The sequence below is a fragment of the Ochlerotatus camptorhynchus genome, unplaced genomic scaffold (assembly GCF_037179485.1).
Source record: "Ochlerotatus camptorhynchus isolate MF236.1 unplaced genomic scaffold, CSIRO-AGI_Acam_v1.1 ptg000062l, whole genome shotgun sequence".
NCBI lineage: Eukaryota > Metazoa > Arthropoda > Insecta > Diptera > Culicidae > Ochlerotatus > Ochlerotatus camptorhynchus.
In genome coordinates this window covers 1,199,038-1,220,789 of record NW_027040552.1, presented here as the reverse complement: position 1 = coordinate 1,220,789, position 21,752 = coordinate 1,199,038, and the positions used below count along the sequence as shown (strand labels likewise).

Sequence of the window (21,752 nt, the reverse complement as noted above, 5' to 3'; positions counted from 1 at the left end):
CTTCAAGAGGGTTTTCACAGTAGGAAGCATTGCCAGAACAATGCTTTTCAGAGGATCAGAAATATCGAGGTAATCGAGGATACTGTCCACAATGTTATCAAATGAGAACAACCCAGATGAAGAAGGGGCTTGTGTTCTGAAAATTGGGGCATCGGGGGTTTTGGATGTCCCCGGGAGAGGTGGAAAATCCTGGGTATAATCAGTTCTGCGGAATCCAGGAGGAGTAGAAGTCTCCTTTTTTCCACCACTCCTTGATTTGGGCAAGCTGATTTGGGGTTCTTGATCTGCAACTTTCCGCGAACGGATGCGTTTTCGTTTCCGGGCAGAACCTTCCGGAAAACTGAAAGAAACTCCCTCCTCAGCCAAGTCAGAGCCAGACTCGTCATCTGACAAAAGAGCGAAGGGATTTGTTTCGTTGGTCGATGGCTTGGCTGTCTTAAGCATTTCTGCAAAAGACCGCCTGGAACGTTCTTTAAGAGAGCGCTCTAGTTTTTCCCCGCGTTGTTTATACACCGGACACGACGAGAGACCATGAGGAGGAGATCCTTTGCAGTACACGCATTTTGGTGCCGTGACTGTGCAGGCGCCATCCTCGTGCTTCTCCCCGATCGAAGGAACAAACAAGCGCACAGGTAGCCGAAGTTTTCCCAACTCGATGTACTGAGGAAGGGCTGAACCAGAAAAGGTCACGCGAAACGAGTCTGTGGGGGTAAAACTCTTTTTACCCTCGCTGACAGATACTGAGCCCAGTTTTTGGACATCCAGTATCTTCACCGGGGGGAGCAAGGGGTTCTTGAAACGGCCAACCGCCTGCTTCTCCAAGATCTCGGGGGTCAGACTCGCTTCGGTGACCACACCTTCGATCTCCACATCACGAGCTGGTATGTAAACCCTGTACTCAATCGTAAAGAGCTGGGAGGCAGCAATCTCGTTAGCCTGCTTCAAGTTAGAAACGACAACACGAAGTTTATTATGCCTAACCTTCGTGATTTCGGTCACGGCCGAGTATCGCTTCGTCAGATCAGTGGAAATTTGCATCAAGTTCAAAGGTTTGTTTTTGGGCTGAAAGTAGACAACCCATGGCCCAGTCGAGTAATCTGGATAGGCTCGCGATCGGGGGCTTTTCTGAGACGAACCATGAATGACAGGACGTTTTCGTCTTTTCTTGCCATCGAGTGGCAAACTGGATTCATCTTCCGACAAAATGTCCATATCGTCTTCTGACGAGACGTCCATTTTGCCGTACTAGTGGGAGCGGTAAACGCTCTACCACTGAAACGATGCTTAAAACCACACAGACACAATAAACTGAAAAAAACTACAAACACAGAAACACAAAATTAAATTTAACTGATGGGCGAGAGAAAGAAACAGGAAAAAAAAACTTATCTGCTATACTACTACCACCGAGTGATTACACAGCAGCAGCGAAGCGACGCGCAGCGTGGGTGACCTTCGATGCGCGTGTGCGGGCGATCTTTGTAGTGGTGTGCTTGTATGAGGCTCGGCACTCAGCTGGACACACGATGATGGATGACCGGTATAAATGCGGAGGCAGATGCTGACACTCGATGACGATGATCTGTGTGCAGGTATGCGTGATCACGCACCGATGGCAAAATGGTTGGCGAATTGGCAATCGCAAAAACAATTTTCCTTCCGATGATGCCGAAAACACACTTTCTTCTCAGAAAAAAACTCACTTTCAGATAATTGTTTAGCCGGGTACTATGCCAGTAATCACTAAGCGAGAAAAAACTGATAATTTAAACCAACCGAATACCGAGAAAACTTCCGAAATACCGGAGCGCGAAACAAGTCGACTGTACTTCTTGCTAGGTCGCAGTGGGATGACGATTCAAGTTAGTATTATGAAAATATTAATCATTTTACTTATCTGTGCATTTTGCTCGTATATTGCAACTATATACAGGCAGCTTATACAACATATCAACCTCGGTATCAACTAGATTACCACTAAAAATAAAAGTTCAAATTTTCCACAAGCCGAACACCCAGGCTTGTGTTTTTTGATGCGATAACCACTGTGTCAGCTTTTTTTGACGTTACACGGGCTGGCGCTTTTGGTTTAATGTTCATATAGGAGATTGGGTTTAAATTTCCGTATACAAAATGCTCATATACCTTCAAAAGCATATATCTCAATAAAACTAACTGGATTCATGACGCAATCTTCAGCAAAGTGGTTGCTCATTAATTGAACTACAAGTTTTGAAAATCTGAATCGAATCGAGAATAAGGAGCCTTTTTTATGATCGACAGAGTGTAGGAGTATCCTATTTTCATGTATTTTATCCAAATTCCCCATACAAAATTCAAACTAAAAGCGCCAGCTCATCTTTGAACCAAATAAGCTGAAACTTTTAAGATAATGGTTTTCTCACCTGAAGGCACAAATCTATGGGTTGGCCCATGGAAAATTAGAACTTTTATTTTTGTGGGCCAGTCTATTGCCCATAGCTCTAATCAGCCCAGTGGCAGGCGCGCAGGCTACATGTTATACAGTGACAGCGGGCCCAGCACAGCGAAAAAAATGATTTGAGCCCGGGACATGCTGCCTACTGTCAAACGCTGCTGTTGGTATAGGCCTTGTCACTGGCCTGGCTCTAATTATATCGCTGCTTTATGCATTTCAAATTTCCTTTGGAAAAGTCAGCTTAGATAGAAAATTTCTTTCTTTGAGGATTCAAAAGCAGATTCTTTGCAAGGATTTTCCATATTTATTTATCAACTTCTTGCATTTAGCACCAAAATATTCACTTCGTTTAAGAGTTTATAAATAGTAGTTAATCCGTATAAGTAGTCTCGTTTAGTGTTGGAAATCCCTAACAAATATGATATTTTTCGTCAATACCTTCCTCTGTCTGTCGCAAGTCCAGCTTATAAAGTACTAATTAGTATACACGACGCATGGTTTTTGCGCTCAATCCACGAATCGGAATGAGCTTTGTGTCACGACAGTTAATAATCAAGCTCCTTATTTCGCCTAGTTTTCATTGGATTGCTTCCCTTACAAAGTTCTTCAAAGCAATGGAGTAAAACCTGTGAATTTCGTTCCTAAATAGTCTATTGTATGTACAAGAGCGATTGTTTTATTTGTTCGGAAATGAGTCTAGCTTTACTTTTACGTTTCACTTTGTTGCTTAGCTACTTCATCATTTAAGTTCGGCGAAAGTATTTTCAACACCCGTAAGCCTGCGCTACGATCTTCTTTTGTTCAGTTATGCGTACAGGAGTAAAATCTATCATATTACAATTAATAATTTAATTTCTAATAAAGAAAAAGTTTTTCAATTTTGTGACACATTTTTACTGTTTCGTAATTAACATCTTAGACCATCTGTTTTCTTTTCTACAGACTAAAAAATCAACGCTGCTGTGTTGACGCACTGCTTTCTACTACTACTACCCTCGTCGCTGACCGTACTAAACACTAGTATCTGCCCCTTTCCTTTCACGCATCCTTGAGGTAGTTCTTATAAGTAGTAACCGTTATTGTATCGCCGACAATGTTGTGCTTATACTGCTGCTGCTGGTAGTGCTGTTGGTGGGGATGAGTAAACTGGGAGCAGACTGCTGCTGAAGGGGAGGTGGAACTGCAGGGTTCACGGCTACCGATGATCTAAATTGAGAAGAAAGTTTTTGCGTTAAAACATATCCAGGAAATGGTTATAATTTGTACTAACCTATTATGCCGCATGTGGCTTCTGACTAGATCACTGTTCACCAGGGCGGCCATTAGACTTAGTTCTCCGGCCATGACAGTGGCACAGATGAGGCGGGCCAATTGTTTGGAATTCTCGGCCGGATGTGTCGGATGGGCACCCCGTACGCCGAGCATATCCAGACAGGCTCCTTGACCCGGCAGACCGGTACCTCCACCGACGGTTCCCACTTCAAGCGATGGCATCGTACAGGTCATGTACAGATCTTCACCACTGTCGCCGTGTGGTTCCATATTAGTTGAGCAATTGCTACTGGTGACATTCTGGGCTGGATCCTGACCGGTGGCAATGTAGATTGCCGTAACCATGTTGGCAGCATGGGCATTGTTTCCTCCGATGCTTCCGGCTACAGCCGATCCGGTCATGTTTTTCAGTTTGTTACATTGTACCAGAGTGCGGGCGTTGGTTTTTAGAATAGATCTTACTTTATCGGCTGGAACGATGGTTTCGCAGATAACTCGCTTGCCGCGTCCCTTGATCCAATTGATGGCAGCAGGTTTCTTATCGGCACAGAAGTTTCCACTGAGCGAGATGATTTGCATTTCGGGGAAAGATCGGTGAACCTCCCGGAGAGCCATTTCGGAGCCTTTGGATACCATGTTCATACCCATAGCATCGCCGGTTAGAGCGCGGAATCGTGCATACAGTACGGGCCCGTCCATCGCGATGTGAAGCTCTTGCAGGCGAGCAAATCTGCTAGTTGAGTCAAAGGCCTTTTTGATAACTGCGAAGTTTTCAGGGGTTTCCATCCATCGCTTGGCCTGAGCTGCACGTAGGACATTCGGAAATTTTATGCAGGGTGCTCTTGTCATACCGATATCTTCTACGAAGCTGGTAACACCTCGGGTTGAAATGGCTTTGCAACCGCGATTGGTACTTGCAACCAGTGCTCCCTCTGTAGTTGCCATAGGTATGTAGTATCGGACACCATCCAGTATCAAAGGTCCTGCATATCCGATAGGAATCTGTACATAGCCAATTACATTTTCACAGCATGCGTTCATCACTTTTGAATAGTCGTAGTTCTTGTACGACAAATGCTTGAAGGCGTTGACGGGCAGGTTGGCTTCTTTCTGTAGCATATCTCGTCGAATTTTAACGCCCCGCTCTGCATCCCCAATAACAGTCTCAATTTTATACAGTGGACAGTATCCATTGCCAGCCCTGACGATCATCTTAATTTCCTCATCAGTCAAATTTGCCGCTGAGTCTTCGCTTTCGTTCAAAATCTTCAAGCAAATCTCCAATGGCCTAGGTTCTCGCTCTACCAGCTCTTCTTCTAAATCAACAAAGTTCAGCTCATCGTCTGCCGCCAAGCTCTTGGTCCGTTGGTTTCTCCCAGGTAGCAGACACAGATCGCTCTGGGTAGCCTTTTCCTCAACCGGGACCGTTTCCGCCAGAGTGAATGTTGCCACTGGTTCTGGCCGTTCGCTCGGATGACTCAGCGCAAGCTGTTTCTGCTTCTGAGCTGCGGCAGCTGCAGCAGCGGCCGCCGCCGCCGCTTCGTTCGCTACCGATAGCAGAATCTGATCGGACAGATTGTGACGGTCGAAGAAGACAAACTTCACGCCCAGTGCTATGATCAGGATGTACGTCACGATCTGCTCGGTGCTGATCGCGAGCCACCTAGAATGAAACGAAGGAGAACAGTTGGATTGAGTCATTAGTGTTTGATAGGAATTTATGTCACATCTCTTTCATCAAATGAAACATTTTCAACATCATTTAAATTATCATTTATAACAATTATAATAATAATATTTTTATATTTTCTTTTTTCTTTTTATTTTTATTTTTATTTTTTTTTCTTTTTTTTATAGACAACGATACCTCAAGAAAAGAACCCGGCAGAATTAAATGTATAATCATAGCTTCACCTTCAACGCTGCAGGAGCAGCATGTGTTTTATAGGTTAGTTTTAAAATTTACTCCCAACGCTAATACCATCTAGAAACAGGTTTACCGTGACGCACATGCACGGCCAATAAGATCGCCCCAAATTTGAGTTCAGTTTATTCATAAATCGCAAAAAGTGAAGAAACTTAGCGATTAGTATGTTTGCCTCATGTTTTCCTGTGGAAAACCTAAAAATTCTGTCGGAAAGTAAGGAAAAGTGACGAAATTTTTACCAAGTAGGCTAGTAGTCAATCCATTGTCATATTCGGACATTTTTCCTGGAAAATTAACTCAGCGCTGAGTTTTTGCACTTTTTGCGATTTATGAGTAAACTGAACTGAAATTTTGGGCGATCTCATTGGCCGTGTGCTCGTCAAATTGATGCAAATTTCGCCAAATTCTATCTCATTTTTCACTTCCTACTCGACACGGGTATTTGATAATCTTGAGCAGCACGATTGGAGGAATTTTCTTGGCACGTGTGATAAAATGTTTTGCAAACATTTGACGTCAGAAAACCAGTTTTTTTTAACCCTGGATTTGAAAACTTCAGTCTTAATTTGAATCACCTACGTCAGATTCTAACCACGTTGCAAGCGTTATTCTACCAAGGATACCAAATGACGCCAATGACATTCTGAGCACACATTGGCACGAAAACGATCCATTCTTACCAAGGTTCAGATGCTCCAAATTTATAGTATTCTTTTTGATGGTCAAAGCTTCTTTCACAACGATTTGTATTTGAATATTCACCGTCCATGCTACGCTTTGCACTACTGACTGTATTCCAAACAGCACTATCAATATTGCAAGACTTGGCCGTTAGGATTTTTTTTGGCAAATCAAAATTAAGAGATGCCGACAAAGCGTGTCTAGAGCTAGAAGTTGAATTAGATGATACGGAACAGGCGGCAAATCCTTCCGGGCAAAAATCTTATGTTGAAGGAACGCTAAACGAAAACGATTCCTCGACTAAGAAAGTGACGATAGCTCTTTTCTATGAGCCTTCACAAAGATGATTTTGACTTCCACCTGTTAAAAAGGAACTATACTTAAAAGCTGATTTTAGATGTTGACTGAATAAAGGTTACAAAACGACTGACCCTGATTTGAAATGGGTGACTCCTTTTATCATGGGCAATGCTCGAGGAGCATCTGCAACGCATAGGTGGTAAATATGCATTTTTACTGCAGAGATGTCACCACTAAATTGAATTGGGAAACTAATGTCACGTCATTTTTCCCCATAATAGTTTCATGACATTTACCACCTCTACCTGCAACCACTGTTTGTTTTCGAACGATGCTTCCTTAGGACTACATAGAGTGCATATAAGTAGAGTGACGACTAGGTGGTTAGCGCAAGTGGAGCAATATCTAGAAAGTGTAACGCTCACTGACGCTTAAATAACTTGAGTAGATAACCAGCTATGAGTCTCATAGAAGAACGTGGGCCAGAGTACGGGAGGACAACCCAAAACGTACCAGGGTGTACACGACTGATTGGGTTTTATTTTATCAAGGATTTCAAAACCTGTTCGGCACAAACATTGACCATCAAATAGTTTGTCTTATTAACTGGCAATGCAACTTAAAAGAAACCTGAATTTATCCGCCTATGGTGAGATCTGGCCCTTCTTCTTATAAGAGCCGTACTCAGGATTTGTTGTATTAGGTGCGGAACTCACTTTCACTTTTACGATGCTCTTATCGCATTCCATGACGGTAGCGTAAAAGAGATCTCTTTCTCTAGCAAAAAATTCTCCTGTTTTTATAAGTTAAGAGAACTTCATTGAAGCCAAAATTGAAAAAGCTAAGCGAACTCCGTATAAGTTCACGGAATTTCGTAGAAGCTAAGTAAAAGGTCAGTAAACGTCTTAGAACTTCAGAGTTTGAATTGGGAACTTACTAGAAGTTGAGGGAACTTTGTTTCGCTCAGATGTTTAGGAAAATTCGTAGAAAAGGTTCAGGGTCTTCTCTGAAGTTTGGAGAAGGTCATGAACTTTCTTCGATCTTGGTTGAATTTAGCGAACTTGTAATAGAAATTGTCTAGAAGTAAAGATTAGGAAACTTTGTAGATGCCCATGGGACATTTCATGAGTTATAGAAAAATTCATGCAGGTTTAGCAAACTTCAGTTGTAGTTTATATAAGCTCATAATAATCTTAGATATTCGAGGATCTTCGTAGAAGTTGACAAAATTTCTCAGCAGGTCGCGAAACTTCACAGAAGTTCAAGAAACTTCACAGAGGCTCAATGAACTTCGGATAACATCAATAGACTGGAAAGTAGTTCAGGGAGGTTCGTTTGAACTTTGTTCAAGAAACTTTGTGTTAATACAGAATCCTTCGTACAAGTTCAAGAAATTTCATAGATGTTTATCGAACATGTAATTAATTCATCTCGAAATTTTCTGCATTAAGGTACACCGGGGCAGGAACAACGGCCATTTGAAACTCTGAATGCACAAGTGTGGGTGCGATAAAACGGGAAATTCCGAATATATTTTATCGTGACTTGTCTGGGGGTGCGGTTTGAACTCGTGACTTTGGCGTGAGAGGTATAGATTGTAACCAATGACGTCACAGTCGTATAACAGTCGAAATTCTCTGATTGGGCTCTTAATACTTGGGCTGTTTTTCAGTTAGGCCTTCGCTGGTTGAGCCATGACCCAAATAAAAAGCAACTGGATGTCAAAATCTCATGTCAAATTGGATTTGACAGTCAAACATAAATTCTTCATATGCGTTTGGAACTGCTTTTTGCACATGATTTGCTTTTTCCACTCAGCTTCAAGCAACTTGATTCAATCTGCTGTGATTGATTCCGCTTTTTGTGAAATCTACTCAACCACAACAAAGGATGCGCACACCCGCCAACAAATTTTAGCCTTCTGTCACTTGAGGTGGTGGCCCCGTCACATTTTTGGGAAAGGCCATATGGCCGGAACATGTTCCGGTAAATACGGGTCGTGAGTCCATATACGGCCTGAATCGTATTAAACCCATCATGTGACACCTTAAATCACATGAGAATTCAAAAATAAGATCATTACGAGCGGCCAGGACCAAATTTGCTACATTCGGACATGTTCCGGGTACCCCAGGGGAAGTACCAAGTTTCTGACTTGGACCAAAACCCATCGGCTCCTAAAATCACATGATAATTAAAAAACAAGTTCAATGGTGGACAGGCGTTGACACGGTTGACGTTTTTTTACTACACTCGCTTCGTTGTCGTGTGCTTGTATTCGCACACTCATGCTCTACCGTCGTCTCTCTCACACAACACAAACGGTAGAACAACAGTCGAGCAAAAAGAAAATTATCAAATAACTATCATATGACAATGTGTGATTCCGTTCTAATAGCTAAATTTTGTGTAAATTAAACCATTTCTCATCAGAAATATTAATCCTAGGACATCGTCTCTGGCTATTATCAGAATTCACACACGCACAACATTAGCAGCTTTTATTATGAGAAAAACTAAAAAGCATAAATACGTGACGGTCCATCATGCAGCATCTCAAATCACATGGGAATTCAAAAACAAGTGCAATGGTGGATATATTAAGAGCGCAGGATCACATTAGACACATCCGAACATTCCGGTTTCCAGTTCCTTTCAAGGGCCAAACCCCTTTTATACGACACATTAAATCAATACGTAAAAAGGGCCAGATCTCACCAAAGGTGGATAAATTCAGTTTTTTTATTATTCTCATCAGGAATGATACATTGATGTCTACTACCTAGGATGTAATGTGATTAACAACCGGTCGTCAATCAGAGCAGCCGCGTTTGAAATTCGTTCGTAGTCACTTGCGTTTTCGTGATATTTATTTTTGCATACGCTGTAGGTAGGGTAGAGAACTACTTCGGCCTAATCGCCCATTTTGGGTCTATCGAGCAGAAAACTTCAAATAAATCCATGATTTCAGAGTTAACAAGTCAATTGTGCGTTTGATACGATACTTTAGTTAAAAAGCTACCGAACAAAGTCAATGAGAACGCGTGATATGAACGCAATGCAATGGGCCTAATTTAGAATCAGTAGGCCAAGTTTGGGGTCAAGAAGCAGTGTTAGATTTTTAAAAAAATATCTCAACAATTTGATTATCTTTATCAAATATTACTGTACGTACGGAAAGGTTATTAATTTTAGACGTCATCTGCAGTGAAAACATGCCATTTTGTGAAAAGAAATCCACCCGAAAGATAGAGGCAAAAGGCGGGTTTTGCTTAGTAGGCTCAAACTTAGATCTAAGCCCTACTGTTTTTGTTCAAAATGAGCTGTGAAATTTGTCTCTCTAAGTCTTGATTCTTCCGTCGAAACGGTAATATGGGAGTGCGTCAAATGTACGCGTAAAACGTGGCTCAATTCGTAAAAATGACAAAAAGATTGACATTCAAGCTTATGTCACAGCGTGCTACAGTTCGTGTGAAGTGCTAGTCACAATGAACTTTGATTTCAAATTGCTAATCGATCAACAGGCAAAACTGGCCAAAATCATAAATAATAACACAGAAGTCACACCTCGCTCTGCTCAGCAAAATAAGGTGAATGTTTTGCATGAAGCGACCAATCTCCTCGACACTCTTCTCACCGACATTAGCTGGCAGTGAATAGAAGCAGGGGTCTACTGTTTTTTTTCCTTTGGTTTGTTTTCCGTCAATCTTGTTTTCCGTGCTGATCACCAGAGGCAGCTCCCACACCTGGCACAACCTATCGACCCATCAACTCATGAACCGGGACCAACGGCTTTACTTCCCTTCCGAAGGAAGGCGTGATCAGAGATGTTATACCTCAGAACATCCCGGCGGCGCCGACTGGGATTGAACCCAGGCCTGCTGGGATGAAAGGTAATCACGCTTACCAATACACCACCGGCGCCGCTAGGGGTCTACTGTTAATGTCATTAAGAATAATATGAAATCGCTAAATGATATAGCAATGGTGGCATCCAATAAAAGCATATCCACGTCATTACATTGCGATGTTTAAGCGATGAAGTCAATAAACTCTCAAGTCTCACTATGGACCTGACTACTAGTTAACAGGATGGCTGCAACTGCATCATGCGAGACGTGTTTATGCAGGAATACGTGTTTTGTGCGGGATTGACGCACGCCTTGGAGGAAGACAATGATCCGGCAGAACCCAACATTATCCAGGACTTGACGACTTCTCTACACACTTAGAAATACCTAATTTTACAGGTGACGAAATCCGTCTTTGGCATAAAGGATGAGATGTAAACTAACGTGTCATGTAAAATTAAGTGCGTGAATTTTGCGTCTATTATGATTAAATTTTATGTCAAAATTGACGCTCGTATATGTCAGTCTCAAAGCACCTAAATTTACATGAATTTTTCTAAGTGTGTACATCAAGGATAGGCACTCGTGTTTTCTACGAAACTGACACGCTCAAATTCTGAACATGGATCAGGAGTAAAAAATGTTGATAATAATTTTATGAATGACAAGTTACCATCAGCTTCTTCACCTAATCTTCAGACCACTACCGAAATTTTGGTTTATTGCCAAAATGTAGACCGCATGAGAAGCTCCGGTAAAATGAATGAAACTAACAATAATACATTATGTTCTACTTACTCTGTTATAATGGCTAATGAAACAAGTTGGGATGATAGTGCAATAAGTGAAGAAGGTTTTGGTAACTATTATAATGTTTATAGAGACGACCGCAATTTTCAATGGTCTGGAGGCAATTTTCGGCGGAATTTAATTCAAAAATCATCATGGCCACTAAATTTAAAGAATTCGAGCATGTATGGGAAGGTCAATTTATTATGTCACGCAGATTTGGGCCCATTTTCAAGCCCCTCCCCCCTCTGTCACATTTTTTGTATGGACCTTATATTTTTTTTGTCTGGCTCGTCACAGTTTTCAAAAATCCCCCTCCCCCCTAAAAGAGTGACATAATTAATGGACGATCCCTATGGGTAAAAGCGCAAGTGACTTCGGCATACTTTCATCCAAACAATGCTCATAAGGACACGTATGTATGATAAGTTTTTTGGTAAAGCGGAATAGCTATTGTCTAGTTTACCTCCTGAAGTAAAAGTACATATTTATGGGGACCTTAACCAACGCAATGTTGACTTTATTTCTGATATGGACAATGAAAGCATCTTACTTCCAGTCGTTGGGGAAAATGAAACACTCCATTTATTTTTTTGACAAAATTGCAAATTTAGGACTTAATTAAATTAACCATGTGAAAAATCAACAAAATTATTGATGATTCATGAAGATTTCTGTGTGACTGAATCATTAACTCCCATATGGAGAAATAAAATGTTTCACTCAGCAATCGAATATTCTTTATTTGTTCACAAAAATGAAAGAACTGACGACTACAGATTTGTTGAAATCTTTGATTACATTTCAGCAAATTATGATAACATTAGAAATGGATTGAACATTGTCGATTGGCAAGCAATATTGAGATCTGCAGGAAATGTTGAAAGTACAGTTGGCGTATTGTACAATGTGTTGTTTGAAATAATACTTGAAGAAGTGCCAACAAAATAATAAGACGTCAAAGTCATGCAAAGCATCCGGTTTTGTACAATAGGGAAAGTAAAAAACACGCAAATTTTATAAAAAATATAATACTCAAGAAACTTTGGCATACTATTTAGACATTTGCGATCAGTTAAATTCAGCCGTGAATATGGCGTTTGAGGAATATAATTTAAAAACTGAACTTGACCATAAAATCTTGTCCTAGGAACTTCTTCAATCACATGAAAACCAAATTAAAATCTGGCAATTTTCCTTCAAAGATGCAGTAGGTGAGAACTCGGAAGATGGACCGTGACCGTGAACGTTTTGGATCTTATCCAGGATTTTCAAGTGACATCAGCGTAAGTCAAATCAACGTTCAATATATCTTAAAGGATTTAAAAATTTAGATACATCTAAAGGTCCTGGCTCTGACGGAGTTCCTTCTGTTTGTATGAAAACTTTAGCAACTGAACTTACTGCTGCATTATTTTGGAATTTCAATATGTCACTGGTATATGGAAAAACTCGTTTTTAGTGCCTATCTTCAAATCGGACAAAAACCAAATAGGAACTCAAGATCGTCATACAAAGATAATGGACGTCGAAATGTCGTGTTTTGTACGTTGAAATGTCGAACATATCATAAATAATATGGGAGACTTTCGGGAGACTAGTAGCGACTAGCAGTGATGCATAGAAGGACAAAGAGTTCACATTGGAAAATTGGACAGATTTTGGATAGAAGGATGAATAAACGTGCGAAAGTTGGTGAGATTGTTTTAAATTTTTAATATTGCTCATATAAATATATACAAAACAATGCTGGGATTGGGAGGGACCATCAGGGCACCCGATTGAAGCAATTTGAACGGGGAGAGCGGAAATGCCAACTCCTTGTTGATAACATTTCATGGATAAAGGGTGGGATTTTCTCCCCACTCATTGGAGCATCTTCCTGTTTAGGGGCTCGTTCTTTTGACCAATGTTGCTGGAAGGAGATTCTTTACTGTCCCGTAGATGTGTATGGGCGACTTTGCCTATCGATCCACCCAATCCGTTTTTGGCCCTTCATACAGCGACATGTTGAGGAGAGGTTATTAAGCTTGATCAAGACAAACAGAGAAGCTATTGGACTTAGTTTCCGTGCTATAATGGGTGGTAGACCACTATCATGCATCATCATCATGCTATGCATCATGCTATCTTTAAATCGGGCAAAAATATGACATACGTAATTATTGTGGTATAGCCGCTATCTCTAAACTTTTCGTGGCGATTGTTAATGAAAAACGATTTCTTCAAATTAAAAACAGAATAACTAATATGCAACACGGCTTTTTTAAAGTTCGTTCAACAACTACGAATTTGGTCGAATTCATCAATTATCACTTGAATGCTATGGATTACGGAAACCATGTTTTGTATACAGATTTCAGGCAAGGCACCCTGGACATATTATATTTTGTATAACTAACACACTTCAGGCAACTATTGTAAAACGGTCTACACTGATTATTGAAATACAAATAAAATAAAAAAAATAAATGCACACGTTTTTCAGAGACCTACGTAAATATAACGTAAATATCGCTGTGGAAATTCATTGCAAATTGCAGTAATTTTGTCCCTGATAGGCGGATTAGTTATCATCTTCTGAGAATCAAAAACCCTCCACCTTATTTAATGTGTAACTCAATTAAGAAGCCCTAAATTTTTAATCCAAGTTAATGGCAATCAAAACATGTAGTTCCACTTACCCCAAAATTTCGGGGGTATGTTGAAAAATAGACCACTTTTCTTATCGTAAGCCCATGTCTAATATTTCAATTTTTTCCCGGTTTTTATAAATCGCCATTATTTTTGGGACCGACATACGAGTTTAATCATACTACAATCGTGTACCATTAAATGTACACAGTATTGGTTTACCGGGCTTTGAACGTAACTGTTGATTTCCTCAAGAATTGGAATACTCTCGTAGAAACATCTACCCTCCTCGCATTTGTGCAATCACTTAGTTTACAAATCAGATCAGCAATACATCCATCATGAAGTATATTTATTCCCCTTGAGCAACATTTATTGCAATAACCTTACATGTACGCTCATCCCGTCACCCACACACTTTCCCCCGGAGCAATAAATCATAAAAATGAAAATTAAATAGATAGGTACTTATAACAAAAACAAACCACCCACCTCATAATAAACTCGGAGATCTCGTTCGGTTCGGTCTTGTTCATCGCTGCCAAATGTTCGTGCGAGTGCGACGCAATGATCTGCTCGGCCGTATCGGAGTCCCTTTCCGAAATCGCCAGCCGACTGAGGACGTGCACGATCATCAGCCCGCTGGACATGATGAGCTTTACACGTTGCACCACCGGGTTCGGTTTCTGATCCTCTTCGGTCAGTACCCGCACCAATAGGTTTTCCTTCTTGTTCTTCTGGATCAGGTTGCCGGCATTTCGCGACAGGTCCAAAATCAGCGACAAACACGCCGGATAAAAGGTCATGAATACGATGTAGTTTACGATCGCCGATAGGACGGCAAATCCACTCAGCAATTCTAGCCGCTGGACGCCAGATAGTGTACCCACTCCGATGACCAAAGTTTCCACGAGGGTATCCAGCGAGATGGCTGGACCCAGAATTTCCATACCACGGGCAATGTTCATCGTTACTTCCGATTGGCTGGAGCCGCACAGGGCCAACTGGGCTAGAATGGCGGCCTTGGAGAGATCGATCAGCAACAGAAAGAAGAACAGGGCATCCCTGGAAGTATAAAAAAATAAAAGAGACAACTTGTGAGTCAACGTTTAAGCGTAATACCGGAAATGATTTAGTTTCCTCAATTTTGGTAATTGAATTGATTGACAGCAAAAAGTAAATAATGCTGTGCTGTATTTAATTGGGATACCGTCGATGTTCAATCAGTTTTACAAGGTGTAAAAACGGTTCGATTTATGACGGAAGGTCATCGACAACGACATTAATTGAAGAGTTATAAAAAGAAAAATGTGCACCTGATTGGCGGTGGCCGATGGCTAATACTCACTTGAGATCGGAAACTTCACTGCCAAGGAAGTTGATCACAGTCGACGTAAAGATGAAGCTGGAGAACACAGTAAAAAGTCCGGCAATACCTGTGGAGATACAACAAAAAACGAGAAGAAGAAAAAATTAAAAAAGGTTGTACTGTAGCGTAGCGATGGGAAGTGAAGATCATGAATGAGCGGTCGTAATTGAGCCATAATCGTGATGACGGCGCAAAGTAAAAAAAAAGGAATATACAAACGGTGTGTAAAACGTGACGGGATTATAGAGGCTTAGTAGGGCACCTACTACGGCGTGGAAGTAAAAATAAATAAGTGGATCGGCTAAGGAGCGATTCAAATATGACATCCATAAGTTTCACAGGGCGGTACCACCGGTGGAAACTTACGATTTTAAATTGGATCACTACTTGACTAGCCTATTGGTCCCAAGCAAACGATTAACGTACCCCATTTTAGTCGAAATTCTAGTACTACACAATGTTTGCTTTAAATCGCTATGAAAGTTTGACAGATTAAATGAGGGGTTTGTGGATTTTCCTATGTTTCGAGGGGTACATCGATTAGCTTGGGAACGAAGAGAGTACCAGAGCTGAGCCAAAAAGTAGAGCTCGTTTCTCGATACACCCCTCGAAATATAGGAAAATCCACTAACCCCTCATTTTATCTGTCAAACAGTCTTACTCTTAAATTCAATCGTCCAGAGGTGTTACAGTTCTGCTTTTTGAGTTGCCATATTTTTCGCTGATATAACATAACATGCAAGCTTCAATGCAACTGATTTTAACTTGAATTTTTTTTAATAAATTTACTATGATTTCTCAAATATTTACATGGCAGTCCACTCATCACGCCAAAAAACGTCACGATGTCCGAGGAGCTCAACCCATTATTGCACTCACACTTAAGCATTTATCAAACATCAGAGAAGTCTATTAAGAGATCTCTATTGAATATCATCACATATTAACGTCAGTATATAGGAGCACGTGTTAACTGCTGGTGCCCATTCGGTAAATCTTTATAATTTTGATGCAAATGGAAGGCCTTATCAACCATATTCGTAAATGGATCTTCGGCACCACAAGGTAGGGGGCTGCATGATATGGCACATTTTAGAGTTGTTAGCATTGAGCGATGATCGGAAATTGTAAAGGTTAAGTTCAAACGGCACACTGATGGATGCAAACTTCATTCATAACGAGTGAATGGGAATGGACAGTTTTTGTTGTAGTTGGCTAGAATCGGATTATAAAGCTAAGTGTGCTGGTCTGGTAGTCTGTTTGTCATGACATAAGAAACCCAACAGTTGCTTGTTGTACGTAATCGGACAAAATCTACCGGTGAATCTCCTCCAACCGTGGACGGCAAACAAGTTTTGCATTTCCTACTTCCTTGTGTCCAGTTACCGTATACAATTCTCCCAGTAGTAACAGTCACGCCATCAAGCTCGGTTAAGATCAAGACTACTCGTTTTAAATGTACTCGGACGGAACTTTCACTGTCACCTAGGGTAAATGCGCCAGTTATGGCTATACGTTCCTATTATAGTATGTTCCAATGATGGCATATGGAATTTCCATTGGACATAATTGGAACACACCATAATAGGAGCGTATAGTCATAACTGGTACATCTACCCTAGTATAAACTGAAGTATGGTGGCATTTTATAACACTATATAGTTACTTATACTAATGTTATTAGGTTTCACTATACCCTCTCGTTTCTAGGATAGCTGCAACTGCAGGCAAGAGCGGGTTGGTCAGTGGGTATAAAGAATACCATGCTGAAAAGGGTGGTTTTAGATCTAGGGCCTTAGTGACCTACCATCGCCAATCGATTTGAGCGCAACCGGTTTTATTTGACTTCCATACAATAATTCTGTTGAGTTTTATCGGACTTTTGGTTCCGGAGATATACACAAAAAATCGAAATTTCACAAATTATGTTATTCACTCAACCGATTTGAGTGCAACTGGCTCTATTTGGTCGCATCTGACTCCCATAGAACCCGACTGAATTCTATCATGATCCAATATTTGATTCCAGATAAACAACAGATTCTCTACAACGTGACATTGAAGGAACCAACGAGCTACAGATTTATAGATTTATAGAACAACAAATCCATTGGTAAGAAATTGAGCTAACCATCGTAGTAATAATGAAAGTCTGTTGTTCTATAACCCGATAGCGGAGTTTTATTGAAATAATCATACCATCTTTATCACGGAGTAATATTTTGGGAAGTATTGTTCTAGAACTTTGAGAAAAAGGGTGTTATGCTAAGCCAAAAAAATGTGGAATTTATTGCTTGATTTTCTTGGAATCTCCGGAGCAACAATTCGACGAAGTAATTAATTAATCCCATTAGTCAATAATTCGAGTATTTTTAATGGATCACATCTCCAGAGTGATGAGGCCTGCCTTAGCTCAGTCGATAAAGCCGCAGCTACTAAGCAAGACCATGCCATGCTGGAGGTGGCTGGGTTCGATTCCCCGTCCGGTCGAGGATTTTATCGGGTTGGAAAATTCCTCGATTTCCATATACTTAACGATCCTGCGCACCTCCAGGGATGCAAAGGGCCTTTGTGAAAGATTTCCATCCTGGGCGGTTACTAGCTTTGGCCTTGACCTGTGCCCAAGTCAAATTTCGGTCAACGTTCTTAATTTCACTGTTTAGGCTCCACCACCACGAGCCTCTGGGTCTGCCTCTGCTGCGATGTCCTGCTGGATTCCAGTCCAGTGCTGGCAGTGTGTGGCCGACCCACCTCCACTTCCGTTCACGAATTTCTGTCTCTATCGGCTTCTAATGGCACAAACGATGAAGCTCGGAATTTGAGATCCAATTGTGGGGCCACCAGGCACGAATTATGTACCGCAGGCATCGGTTGACAAACACCTGCAGCTTCTGAGTGTTCTCCGCTGATGCACACCATATTTCACTGGCGTATAACAGCACAGACTCCACGTTCGAGTTAAAAATTCGGATTTTGGTGCGTCGACTGATCTGATTCGCTCTCCATACATTTCGCAAACTGGCAAAAGCAGCCCTCGCCTTCTTAATCCGTGCACCTATGTCGCTCTTGGTGCCGCCGTCCGACGCTATCTGGCTGCCAAGATATTGGAAGCTTTCGACTTTCTCCACTGCCTGCCCAGCTACCGTGAAATTGGAACGGTTTTCCGTGTTGACATCCAACGATTTGGTCTTGTTGACGTTGATGGTTGGACCTGTTTCAGAGGAGCGTTCCATAAGGTCTTCGAGCTTACTCTGCATGTCAGAGCGCCGTTGTCATCATGATACGCAACATCATCAGCCAAATCGAAGTCGTTGAGATGCTCCATGGTAATAGGCTACCACAGCAACCCACGGTTCGATACACGGTCAACGGCTCCAACCATGATCTCGTCGATTACAATGAGGAACAGTAGCGGTGATAAGGTGATAATATACATCCTTGCCTCACACCCGCGATTACCCTAATCGGGTCAGACAAAACTCCGTTGTGCAACACTCTGCATGAGAAAACCTCTTACTGCGCTTCGATGAGGTTGACGATCTTATCAGAGACTCCCTTGCGTCTCAGAGCGCCCCACAAGTTTTTGTGGTTTAGTCGTGCTTTTTCGTAGTCAATGAATACCAAGTACAGGGACTCTTAGAACTCATTGACCTGCTCCAAGATGACGCGGAGCGTGACAATATGGTCCGCATAGGATCTTCCAGCACGGAATCCTGCCTGCTGTCGTCGGAGAGTCAACCAGCACACACAGCCCACTAGACTGATGCAAAATTTGAAATTTTCGCTCCACAGTGCTCAAACGGTTCCAAATTGTGTCCTGATTAGCCTCGCAAAATTTGAACTACGTTAGTAAGAAACTGACTTGGCACAAACCATTTCAAGTTACTACGTACTATAGGAAAACTTATGTTTTTGTTCATATCTATCTAACAATTCACCACATCACTATGTTTTTTTTTTAAATGTTAGCAGTGATTTTAGCAAAATTTATCAGCTACATCTTTGTTGACAAACCACGTTTCAATCAAATGTAAGGAAAAGAAGTAATTAATGATTCAAGACACTGATGACTTATGATTATGCTCATTCAACTGTTCAGCAGGCAACATTGGTGTTTCTGGTGCGACGAATAGAGCACAAATATGGCTACTACGTCACACTACAGAATACAGTGTTGCCCACAGAACAGCTGCTTGATCATGCCATAAGATTATGAATCTCTTAAACAATTAATAACTATTTAATTTGACATTTGACTGAAAAACTATATCTCGCAAAGTTGCAGCTTAGAAACTTTTCCGTAAGAATAGTTATAGAACTTTTCAAAAAAGCAATATGGAAAATGGTACAATGAACAAAAAGTTTGGTTTTCTTATAGTAATTTCCATATAAACTTCGAATGGTTTGTGCCAACATGATCTGATTTGAAACCGTTTGAGCACTGTGGAGCAAAAATTTCAAGTTTTGCATCAGTCCACTGCCCACTCTTCTTTTGCGTACCAGATCCGACGGAATTCTCATATTAAGAAAGAAAACGATCCGACATTAATGACTCAATATTGTGAAGCAGCCTGGGATTAATCCCACGATCTTCTGCTCAGTAAGCAAAAATGGTCATCACTAGGCCATCGATCGCCTTATATCACGACACACCTCTTATGATCAAGTTTTAACCAATTAAACCTGGCAAAGACGATGGCAACTGTCACGCAAAACCATAAGTTGGCACGGTGATTTTTTTTTTACAACATGCCAATTGTACGAAACCGTCTGTTTGTTTTCGTACACTTATGCTCTATCTTCACCTCTATTACAAAGCACGATCAGTAGAAATACTTCGGAAATAAAGAAAACTTTTATTTTTGCGAGATCTTCAAGCACCGACATCATCATGGCGTTGGGCGGTTACAACCTCCCGTTTTTAAATTGGAACGTTGACGAAGATTTGAATGGTTATTTACCATCCAGTGCGTCCACGGAGCAGGAGTTGGCTCTCACGGAATCGATGCAAGCTAGCGGGCTAATCCAAATCAATTCGTTCGTTAATTTGAATGGTAGACTTAGCTTTCATCAGCAAACCGTATGCTGTCGAGCTGTTGGAACCCCCGGTCCCGTTACTGGATATCGACCATCATCATAGGCCATTCATTTTAAAAGTTCACGCTCGCTGCAGAGCACCCAAAGTAGCTGACCCACAACCTGAACTGAATTGTAAGTCGTTCTGGAAGGTGATTCTGTCGATGTTGTTGTAGATCTCTTCAACAACAAACTATACGAAACTTTCTATAAGCGAGTTCCTCTCAGTCGGCGTTTAATGAGACCTACATCAGTCTAAACCTGGTGGACCACTGAGCTACGCAATTTACAAAACGTTCTGCGTAAGGCTCGTAAACGTTTATTCAACACTAGAACCTATGAAAGCAAACAAAATCTTCGGCTGATCGAAAGCAAATACAACGAACTACTAGAATCGAGCTATAAGGAATATACTGACTGTGAAATTGCAGCGGTCTTGCCAACGTATTCCGAACACAATTTCACCCGACGGTTAAGAGGAAAGGAGACAACTAGCTTCTTTTTGTCTGTTACGTGTTTTTCTTCTCTCGTGCAAAAATTATTTTATTATGGGCGACGCGTCAAAATACAAGAAAATAGATTCCCTGATGTAAAAATTCTCGCGTTTCTATACGTTTGCCCGACCAATCAGGTGCTGGTTCGCGTGTGCAAGAAAATTGGTTCATAAAAGTCCCCCTAGTCGCCTCTTCCTCTTAGCTCGACGGTACCACCTGCTAGTTCTCCTGCCGATGTCACAAACTTGTTTGCGAGCTTTTTTTCAAACAGTTTACAGAACATCTTCACCACCTCTACTTCCTAGCAGTTTCAATCAAATTCAAGAGTGCGACCTGAATTTCCCCACATTGTTGTTTTCACCGAACGATGTTCAGAGAGTCTTGGACGCTCTCGATGTATCGAAAGGCCCCGGGTAGATGGAAATCCCCCTGTTCTCCCAAAATACTGTGCACGCTCGCTTGCTTCTCCGATTTCCTGTATCTTCAAACGTTGAATGAGTGAACGAACTTTCCATAGTGCTTGGAAGATTGCTTCAAAATCGTACCAATTCACAAAGCAGGTAATCGGAACCTTGTTGAGAACTGCCGGTTCTCAGCTGTATAAGCAAGGTATTTTAGATATTATTCCACAATGCTCTCTATACTGCGGTTCATCCAGTAATATAAGAATTTTAGCATGGATTTGTCCAGCACCGCTCGACAACTACAAACCTGCACTAATACCAACCGGTGGAAACTAACGATTTAAAATTGGCTCACTACTTGACTAGCCTATTGGTCCCAAGCAAATCGATTGACGTTTGCCATTCTAGTCGAAATTATAATACTACACTATGTTTGTTTTGATTCGCTATGAAAGTTCGACAGATAAAATGAGGGGTTCGTGGATTTTCCTATGTTTCGAGGGGTGCATCGATTAGCT

General features: G+C 41.3%; 1 protein-coding gene across 1 annotated transcript in view; it reads right to left on the bottom strand.

Annotated features, from left to right (window-relative positions):
- Positions 1-2,718: 2,718 nt before the first annotated feature.
- The window catches only part of Hmgcr (HMG coenzyme A reductase), a 112,603-nt gene continuing 93,569 nt past the window's right edge, over positions 2,719-21,752 (bottom strand). Inside the window, exons 3-6 of the mRNA XM_065239815.1 lie at positions 15,240-15,327; positions 14,384-14,956; positions 3,708-5,372; positions 2,719-3,643 (exon numbers count right to left, since the gene is read on the bottom strand). Coding sequence (XP_065095887.1) covers positions 3,514-3,643; positions 3,708-5,372; positions 14,384-14,956; positions 15,240-15,327 — 2,456 coding nt within the window. The 3' untranslated portion in view covers positions 2,719-3,513. The remainder of the gene's footprint in view (positions 3,644-3,707; positions 5,373-14,383; positions 14,957-15,239; positions 15,328-21,752) is intronic.